Genomic DNA, 11108 nt, shown 5'->3' on the forward strand with positions numbered 1-11108 from the left:
ATGGCAATATACCCGTCCATGCTTCGCATGCGGGTATAACCATAGAATGGCAATATACCCGTTCATGCTTCGCATGCGGGTATAAAGAATATGTATTTCATTTACCTACTTGTCAATCATAAAACAATAAAGTAGAATATGTTAGCTTTCTTTTGGTACCAAATTTATAGCCATACACAAAGATTTGACAAAAATATCATCGTTTCTGCAAAAATTGTACTAAAAACGTCAATTTCCCATATAGTTTGTACGCCTCCACCCCTGTACTTCAAGCTACAAAAAGGTATATCTTCACTTCTGGATGGACTATGGCAATGCCACTTTGCAGGAATATGACATAATAATACAGCTTTCAAATGAGACCACATGCATTGATCTAGCTTTTGTAATTATGAAAATGAATGAGATTAACTGCAGCTTGATACCAAAAAGCGTAACATCTCCACCCTTTTTGGGTGGCGAGTTTAAAACGTGTGACCCTATCTACTTCTTCATTCGCATACATACATGTACTATAGATATACCCTGCAACTTTCAATCTACACAGTGGCTAGATAACCTGTTAAACGGATGAACAAATATTGCAAATCAAAATTAAAGTATGGCTAACGCCCATACAATGAGAATAAAGGTGGTGTTTTTAGCCGCTGTCGTGCATCTTTCGTCTCATATGACACGGGCAACATCATTATTTTTGGCGTAAAAAAAAAACGCCCGTGTTATATGAGACGATAGATGTATTCCAGCGGCTAAAAAATTAACTATAAACAAGCTCATAAATATCAAATAAACAAGCTACATGCATACAAAGACTTCTTGATGAGTAAGAATGCAACAAAGCCTCCCTTTTTAGGTGCCCAGTATAAAATACATGACCATTTATTTCTTTTTTTTTCCAGAATGCACTTCATAAAGCTGTAACAAAGTCCTACTTGGAGAAAGCAGACAGAGACCTCAGCGTTGCTGCCCTGCGCAGGATAATGGTACATAACACCCCCACATCCTATCACAGGAGCCAGGCAAAAGTGATCAAGGTGATGCAGAAGATGCTCATCAATCTCCAACAAAATGAGAGACGCCATGTAAGTTAATTAAATCTTTTTCTTTCTTTCACCTGACTGGAATAAACACCAGACCCATGTTGTGCGTAGGCCACTCCAAACCATCCCCACCCCAAGTCACATGACCTATGAATACAGAGAACATTCCCAAACCAGGCGACCCAGGGATTTTCCGAAGCAAACCCCGCTCGAGACGAGTCCGGCACCTACCCCTAGCCCGCACATGAGAAGAGACACATGCATCAGCCGACAAGTGCACCCTCCGGATAATGGATGTACACATATGTATAAAATGGAAAACTGCTCAGTGACCTCTACCAGTCAGACATGTGAAGTCCCCCTAGCACCCACGAACACCATCCCACCCTGCAACATCCCATACCCACCAACCCTACACAAGCAATGAGGTAGGTCATCGAGCAGAAAATTGAAACATCATAAATTAGGAGGCCTGCTCTTCTATCAATAAAAGTCTGGTATTCACAAAATAATATTTCAAATGTTTTTTAAAAGCCTTTGTGCCCATATACAAAGTAAAATGATCCTTAACAGAATTTGGCAAACGAGCCCACAGGCGAGGGAAATTTACACAGAAATGGTAAATTTGAAACTGTCAGTTTTGAGTGTGATATTATGATTAAAAACTAAGTTTCCCAAATGATGTGTGTTTACAGATCAATTGCTAATTGCATATTACCAGGTTTAGGATGTTTCAAGATGGATTTCAGCCTCCTATAGGGTGTCCCCCAAAAAAGAGAACTCTCATTGAGCCATATTTTTCTCCTATTTTTATGAAAAGTTGATCAAATATATTTTGGTATGTAAAGAAATCTTTAATCGTTAGATTTTAATAAACCAACATTTATAAATGTAGTATGCTGCATTACGCCCAGAGATGGGAAGCCATCGCTCCGGGCTCATGGTTGATGTCGGTAGTGACCGGGGGTTACGGACTGGAGTTCACTATAATATTTACAGTAATTTCATGGCCAAACTGGAACACTATAAACGCTAGTGGCTCCGCGTTAAACACGCGCGATATTACAGTCCCCCCTATGCTCACTTGTTTTTCAGAGGTCCACAGTAGTGCCGCCAGACGGCCCCCAGCGTCGGGCATTACTGTCAGAGATCACACAGCTTCTCACGAAGCAGGCGATAGTCCCGGTCATTCTTCCTTGCACCAAAAAAGTCCGGCGACTGGAGACCCATATTGAACCTCAGGCCGCTGAACTAGCTCATCAGGCCAAAGAGATTCAGAATGGAGACTGGACCCCCAGTTTAATTTTTAACTCGAGTTCTAGAAGAATGAAACTTGCATGTTTTCAGTTTTGAAAATTTTGTATGCATTGAGCCAATGCAGAGGTGCATGGAATGTCATGTGATGTCATTTTAATAAGGGGCGCTATTTATGCTGGTTGATCTGGCTAGCATCTGTGATTGTTTGGCATAATATAATTCATATGCAAATGGTGCCACACAGCTACCACAGCTCCTTTATTCTTAGAGTTGTACAGTGCCAATGGGACAAGTTTGTTTGTGCCTGGTTACCTCCTTGGCGAACACAGGTTTTGGCCCTGGTTCTCATTGCATCAATTGCAATGCATATCAGCCTTGTGCGCTTGATACTTGCGAATACAAAAGTTATACGCTTGCGAAGATCTTGGAGGTTAACATGTGGTCCTCGCTCAAGACATCACTTTGGATTTGGCCCAAACGGAAGAAATCAAATGGTATGAGGTCTGGTGATCTTGCAGGCCACTCCACTGCATGTCCCATCCCGGCCACTCCACTGCATGTCCCATCCCAACCACTCTGTTTGCTATCCGTGGACAGAGTGAAAATTGGGTACTTTTCTTCAATAGGGCATGTCTTCAAAAGTTGCGAGCCGGTTGAAATAATTGTTTTGTTTTATTAAAGCTAACCAAAGGTTTCTTTAAACACCAAAAAATATTTGCTCTTTCAGAAATAAGAGAAAAAGAGGGTACAATGAGGGTTCTCTTTTTTTTTGGGACACCCTGTATTTTTACTTAAATTTTAATTATCTCTATTTCAGGTGCAAGGAAAAGAAAGACGTTATAGAAAGTGGGCTGTCGAAACCACAGAAAATATTACCATACACCTCTGCCAGTCAAGACACATTAGGTTGACTGAAACCATGGTGCGACGAATGGTTTTATTGGTAAGTTCTATGTCGGGTGTTTCAAGCCAGGGGTGGGGTGCAAGTTACACCTCAAGTTTTTTTTTTTTCAATTATATTTGAAAAAACTACATTTCATTGGGTGAGTCTCCATTATTTCTTTTAGACCAAGTAAAATAAATAAGGTGTATATTGTCCCCTCCCTCACCCATTTTTGAACTTTTCCAATATTTGTGTCATATATAAACACATTGCAAACACTTTCTTCAAGCTAGTGGTAGGGCTTTAGCTTCAAGTAACAAAAATACAGTCAAAAATACCAGGGCCTCCACATTTTTATGTGTTGAGGTGTGAGTACCTCGGGGCTAGGCAAGGCCAGGGGCAAACAAAATTTCAGGGGCACATCTGAAAAAAAATTGCAGTTGCAACATGCAATTTTTGTTTTTAGAGAGACTGTACATGTCTTAATACTGACTAACCATTTGGTCTGAAATGGACATATCTCTAAATGCCACGAAGGTATGTGGTGTCATATGAGTGGTGTCATATGAAAGAGAAAAATGTAAAGAATATAATGTTGGAACAACAACTGCTTCTGAGGAATTTGAGAAAGAGTCTGAAAACATCTGGGTTTTTTTATCCAGAATATCCCTTCACAGAATCTTGACTGCTTGTGCCAAAAAAAGAAAATTGTCTTAAGGGCAGAGTAATGGGAGAGAACATGGACCTTTTCGAGCATCATTATTTTTTAATTGTATGTCCAAAGTATATAAAACTATACATTTTTGGAAAGGAAATGAGTCAAGGAATCCCATGGTGATGTCAGATTTGTTCAAAAATATCGAGTTTTTGAGAAAATCACAAAAATACACGTTTTTACCACAATATTTTTGTGACAACTTAAAAAAAATCTGTTCGGAGTAAAAATATTTTATTTAGTTTTTCATGGAGAAGAGACATGAACTTAGGGAAAGTTTTTTTAATTTTTTGAAATTCGTCTAATTTTTCGAAATATTGCAAAAAACATGTGAAAAAAGCAATTTTGTCACTCTATTAAGCAAAAAATTGCACATAATGGTGTATATTTTTGTTCAAAACAAATATTTTGAAAAAATGAGAAAACCTTCCCCAGACTTTGATGTGCTCTAAGCGATAGGGCAAATAGTTTACCTTTGGCTTGCATATTTTTCAAGTTATCTTGTCACAAAAATCGTGCAATATTGTCAAAAATGAACTCTGAGAAATCGACGTTTTAGTAAAAAAATGTCAAAATAATGCACAAAACGTCCGTATATTTTAAAACGGTAAGACTTTCACGCTTGTAAAAGCTGTATCTGGTGCATGGTCTAAATATGCACCTTTTTGCACCAATGAATCTATAATGTCTGGTTTTAGTGCGCCAAAATCCAAAATAATTAAAAAATCTAAGTGGCTTTTTCACTACAAATTTTTGTTTTGTTTACATCACATTTGCTGGCGTTAACAACATACCGAATGCGCCTTGACTGCGTTGGATATACGCGCAGAGTTGCGCCGCGTTACGCGACGCGATCGCGCGCGTAATCACAATATTTCGCATTCGCGCATTTCTGACTCATTATTTCCCGCCAATTTACTAAGCTGTCTTGAGCCATGTGACTTTTTAGAGTTGAAAAGAGTGAAATCAATCAAGCAAAAATACGAATAAATATTGGCAAGTTGTATTTTATCAGTTTCGAGTGAAAGAATACATCTTAGTGTTGATAAATATCAAAAAATCTCAAATTCGGTCGTGGACGAATGTGTCTTCCATTACTCTGGCCTTAAGGTTATTAATTATTTTAAACTGTTGTGATTTGGTAGTTCACAGCATCTTACGGATGGTAGTGAGCTTTGGCAAAAACTGCATTGCTCAATTCATAGCGAGCGTGTAGAAGAATTAAAATATCACAAATATACTTTTATAGGTGCTGCGGTTCTTGAGTTAAGTTGTAAAGAGGGCTGAAACAACAACACTTTTGTAAAACGTACATAACTCATTAACAACATTAGATTAAGCAAGTTTGCAAAGTATACGATTTGTAGAATGAACTTTTGCAAAACATCAAGGTGTTATTTATCTAGATAATGAAAATTGATTTTTAGGTTGCTTCGACCAACAATACCTCGTCTACCTGTAAGTCTTTTTTGTCTCCAGACTCCCAACAAAAGATACACTTTGTTTCAGAAGAGACTTTAATTGCAGTTGCTGTCCCTTGGGATTCACAAACCATGCCAGAGCTCATTACTCTGTATGTTCATTTGGTTGGTAGATAAACAAGCAAAGTAGATTTAAACTGTCATTCAACACAAATATATTTAGATATTTACCTCAATAGTTTGATGTGTACAACACACATCTTCATCAGCAAGGATCCGATGATGAACTGATGGAGTTGAATGTCATGTTCTCGACCTTTGATATCCTTTCTGTTGACCGGATTAGGGCATTATATAATAAAGGGCGCTCATTCACCTTGTTTTCACTTGCCTGTTTTGGTATGTACATGGTGTCCCTGCAAGAACTGTATCATCGGTAACTGATTATTTTGGGCACTTTTACGCATAAAACCAAACATAACTAAATAACTGGTGATGTTGAGGAACATATCAGATATCACAAACTTTTTGAATTTTGACAATTTACCGCTCCGTTTTGGAAATAAAAGGATTTTACGAAACTCCCTCATGTACAAGCCTTTCCACGGAGTCAATATCTATCAATGATAACAGACGCATTATGAGCTGATGATGGGCAGTGATTATTAAGTTCGTCTCAGGGCCCTTCCCAAGTTAAAAACCTAATACGGAATGTGGTTTAAATTAATGGATTTGTTAAAACTTTAATTTTGTGTATCTGTGGCAAGAATAGACAACCTTTTCATCTCTCAGGCATGTCAAGGAGCTTGCACTGTGGTCAAGATTTTTATTGAGATTTACGCTTTGGGCTATGTTGACGTGTGGTGGATCGGAAAAAAATTAAACGGCGGGAAAAAAACCCGAAATTTACTAAATCCAGCAGGAATATCACGAAAAAACCGGTGATTTGCGCGCTGGGACTTTGAGACAAATTAATAAATAAAGATGGCCTTAGCACTGTGACAAAACTATATAGATCATCGATTGATATTTGAATCAGTGGAAAGGATTGGACATGAGGTAGTTAAATTCTTATTTTCAAGAACAGTATGGTCAATTGTCAAAATTCAAAAAGTATATGATAGCTGATATATTTCTCAACCACACCAAGTATTTACTTATTTTTAGGTGTGGCGTTAAAATACCCAAACAATAATGTTTCCGACGATACAGTTCTTTCAGGGACACCCTGTAGTTCTTTCGGCCTTTCTCCTAGCTTGCCCGATTCACCTTCTGTTGGTTGACAGTGCTTCTGCATTTTGTTATGTCATACTTTATCTACTACTGCACTGCTCCCACCACCATCACAACTAGGAATATCATCTACATGTACTACTAAAACTGGGAAAATCATCATACTCGCAGATATCCGAGATATTTTTCAGCAGTTCTGCGTAACAAGCTTCTATATTTTTAGTTTGCCCTCATGATTTTACAGATGATACTGGATTCGTAATTTGACTGAAAATCAAACCAAGTTCCAGTCATGTGTATCCACATTTACAATCAAATAACGCTTGCTGCTATCAATAGAGTAGTAATTCAAAAACCAAACATGCATTATAAAGTGTGTCCCAATGGTGCTAAAAATTAAGGTATATTTTACATAAATTTGATGTTCATCCTTAGCTAATGACAGGTTGGCCTATATGTACCGTAGAATTCACATTTAAAAACCCTTGTACCCTTTTCAAATTACCTCCTATCACATACACAAGGACAGAAATGAGTTTCCCAGCCAAAATTAGTCGGTATGTCACATGTGGGGAGTGAGCTGTTCCACACATATTTAGTGCTTCCATATTCTCTATTGGGCATATTGTTTTAATGCATGTAAATGATTGGAATTTTTGTCTTATTTTTAACATGTGTTCTGTATCTATTCTATTTCAGAGGAAGTTTTCAAGAACTTACTTTCATTCAGCAGGTTTCTACGCACACTACAAAAAGTGGATGGCAGAGCAACGTTATTATAACATAGATGAAGAGCAATGGGTGACACTCATGCAGGAAGACAAAGATTTCTACAGTCAGCAGTTGGTAGCGGATTCCGATGATGAGTAATTTAATGACATTTTTGTCCTGCTGGTACTTTTTGAATTTATGCTGATTTGTTATTTCCAGTCCTCTTCTAATGCTTTCTAGAGCTTCTACTCACTTTTCCACTTTCCTCATCACTTTAGTTTTCAAACATTTTGGTCAAAAACAAAAAATCTCTGTTCAAACGAAGCCAAACAACCCCAAATTTACTGTTCCTTAGTCTGTATATTGATAGTTATCTATGAGTAATGAAACACCTGCGAATTTCAGCTTTGAATTCAATTTTGTGTTGGCAATTTTAAATTTAGGAGGTTTGTCAGTTAAATATTAATATTATTTGTCAGTTAAATATTATTTTAATAACTGTAAACAAGTTTTTTAAAGCAAATGTGACATCTGGTGAAAGTCCTATGTTAGGGGTCATATTTTTCAAACTACATCCTCTAGAACATTAATAGAGGCCGTCAGCCTTTCGCCATCTTGTGGGTACAAATGATCTATGTGTTCATGTGTTGGACACTACACACAGGGCGCAGCTTGCCACACAGCTGTTATAGCGCATCAACGCAGTGATTTTGCTGTTCACGCATGGAGATCGAACTACCATCACAGCGTGTACCCACAAGATGGCGGCATATGACGTCACGCTGATGGCCTCTATGTACATCCATATCAAAATGATGCACTTGTCGGCTGCTTCATTTGTACATAATAATAATAGCTAGAAATAGCTACAAGACTCAACTCCAGCTAAAGTCGCTTCAAATTATTTTACATAATAGCTAGGAATAGCTACCAAACTCATCTCAAGCAAAAGTGGTTTCATATTATTCCCAAGTCACATAGTTTAGAAATGTTCTCTTTATAGAGGTAGTCACGTTGAAGTCAACGTTGGCATCTTGTGGGTACGGAGTGCCTTGTTGCTACACCGCGTTGACGCTTGACTGAAGAGGTGCGTCTCGAGCTGCGACTTCGCGTAATCAGAGGTGTAATGTCTAACGCATGACATGCAGAACGGCAGTACCCACAAGATGGCGGATCCCACGGAAAAGGCTGACGGCCTCTATTCCTAAACCATGTGACTTAGGGATGATTTGAAGTGACTTCCACTTGAGATGAGTTTGTTATTTATTCTTGGCTATTATGTACAATGAGACATGAGTAGCACGCAGCCGACAAGTGCATCATTTTGATATGGAGGTACATATTTACACCTCTTGTTTTTTTGGTTTAGGGTGTAAATATGCTCCAAAATGGGAAACAACGATGCGTCGTGTGTTGTCTGCATGTTTACCACACAAATGTGCCGCACGTGAGATGTTAAACATTGATGAACAATTCTTAGTCAGTGGGAGTGGTCTAGTTCGTAGACACATTTTTGATTGGACAATCGCAAGATTTCGGGTGCCGTTTATCAGGCCGTAGACGACCCCACGTCATCATGCGTCTTGATAATGCCTTACACGCTTGTAGAGGTGCGCGTATGTATTGCGCTGTAATGCGTAGACTAGTGCGGAATACGCGACGCGCTAGCAGTACGCGCAACAGAATACGTGAAGTTGTAAACAAGTTTCGTTCATTTTATAATGAGGGAAGTTTTATGACGGTAACTTAGTTTTTGCTTTAAAAATTGTTTACAGTTATTAAAATAATATTTAACTGACTAAGAATGAGAATAAACGATAGGAATTTTTATTTTGCCTATCCTCTACCTATGATAGACGACAGGCAGGTCCAATATTTTTATCGTAGTGGATACCGGCTGCGCCGGCATCCCCTCCCCACGATATTCGCCCTGCCTGTCGTCTATCACACGATAGAGGATAGGCAAAAAAAAATCCCTATTGTTTATTCTCTAAAAGTAAAACATGATTGAGTCCCTTCTTGCAAAGGCAACAATTAAGCTAAAGATTGTCTAAACCACATGAGGAAACTGGTAATTTTTGTTGTATTGTCAAAGTTTTGGATTTTTATATTATCAAGTGCTTATTGAGTGTGTATCATATCAATTATCTAGCTACTCTGGATCACAAACAAAACTTGTGATACATACAAATATTTCGGTCATTACGAGCTTAGCAAACTATGGAGGCCTAAATTTCTAGTTTTTCATTACTATATAGGGCTGAATAACTCAGATGGTAGAGTACTGGTCTCACAAACCAGAGGTCGCCGGTTCAAATCCTGCTTCAGCCAAATTTTCATTGATATCTATCAATACACACACTGAGAAGAAAAATTGATTAGTTATGCAAGAAGTGAGCGGATTATTGTTGCTACTTTTTGTAATCTACAATGAGAAATACAGCCATTTATGATTTTTTTGGCCAAAAAATATTGACTTTTTCTACATAAATGCTTTTTATGCTTCAATGTGTATTCACTTTAACCAACACATCTTAATAGCCAAGATTTAAGATTATAATCTTGGGTAATTTCAATCTCCTGGCACATGATGTGATGATGGAGCTAGAACTCTTTGAATGACCCTCGTATTACTCTTAACATGGGTCTACTTTCGGCATAGTGATAAAGTCATACAATTCCCGCTGATTAAACTATAAGAGATTCTACTGCATCGTAGAACAAGTGATCACATAGTAGAGAACCAGAGGGAAGCATATCAATTATTTAATGGTAATTAAGCATTGTATTTTAAGCGAAAGAGGTTGCCGTGTAGGGTTAAGGTACCGTACATCATTACTTTGATGTACGGCTTAAGGTGAAACATAATGTAATGAGGCAAGTTGTATAGTTAATTTATCTTTAAAAACAATAAATTATTTTAACTGGATTTCCAGCAGCTATGCTTGAGCTTTACATCTTTTTAAATTTTTATGCAATTCTCTGCAGTGTACAGTGCATGAGAGCACCTTTACTTAACAGTGCAATGCCATGCTGCCGGATCACATGTTTTAGGATTCAATAGAAATATGACTTTAGCAAGAGTTAGTCAATTTTCAGTTATTGCTTCATATAGAAGTCCCAAATATGCCAATGAGGATTATGAATACAATGTCACGTTTGAACACACATGTAACACTGATACTCGGCAACGGAATGAATCTATATTCCTCATTAGCATATTTGGAACTTCTATGAAGCACCTACCCAATTTTCAACATTGTAGAGAATAATTATATGATGAGTTTAAGACAATGACATTGCAGGCAGGCTGTATCTAAAAATGTATAAAATATACCAGTTGAAACATACAAAATGCACAATAAATATGGTACCACTACCAGTGTTGTAACATAGTCAAAAAATAAAGGTGCCCATAATATGCACAATATTGATTTCTTTAATTTGAGATGTCTGTGATGGCAAATCTATACGATATTCCATTATCTCCAGTCAGCGGCATTAGTTAGTCTTGAAGTTTGGGGTGTTCGGTGTTAGTTTAGCATTACTTGGTGCTTGTACATACTTTTAAGTGCGCAATAAGATTGAGCAAGGCGCAAATTTACCCTAGCCTCGGTTCGAGGCTTCTGGGCTCTGGGATGGTGTGTTCTTTTGTTTTCCTTTTTTTTTTTTTTTTGCTTATCGATTTACTTTTTTATTCATGAGTCTTCATATCCTGTCCACCCACCTCTGATCTGTACATGATAATATCAGATTACTACCTCTCTTCATCCAAAGGCAGCAAGAAAGAATTAGAAGGAGCCTATAATACACTGAGAACTTTACAGTGTTGCGAGTAAGACATAAAA

General features: G+C 37.8%; 1 protein-coding gene and 1 non-coding gene across 2 annotated transcripts; both read left to right on the plus strand.

The window, feature by feature from the left end:
• Positions 1 to 256: 256 nt before the first annotated feature.
• Positions 257 to 8997, plus strand: LOC140162452 (uncharacterized). The gene is made up of 3 exons (XM_072185691.1): positions 257 to 1082; positions 3115 to 3240; positions 7249 to 8997. Exons 1-3 carry the CDS (start codon positions 981 to 983, stop codon positions 7417 to 7419), a joined length of 399 nt encoding a protein of 132 aa, XP_072041792.1. The 5' UTR covers positions 257 to 980; the 3' UTR covers positions 7420 to 8997.
• A 521-nt stretch (positions 8998 to 9518) lies between these two features.
• Trnav-cac (transfer RNA valine (anticodon CAC)) lies at positions 9519 to 9591 on the plus strand. The gene has a single exon. It is a non-coding gene; the product is annotated as a tRNA-Val (tRNA).
• Positions 9592 to 11108: the final 1517 nt, after the last annotated feature.

Source organism: Amphiura filiformis, chromosome 10 (assembly GCF_039555335.1).
Source record: "Amphiura filiformis chromosome 10, Afil_fr2py, whole genome shotgun sequence".
In the NCBI taxonomy this organism is placed as follows: Eukaryota; Metazoa; Echinodermata; class Ophiuroidea; order Amphilepidida; family Amphiuridae; genus Amphiura; species Amphiura filiformis.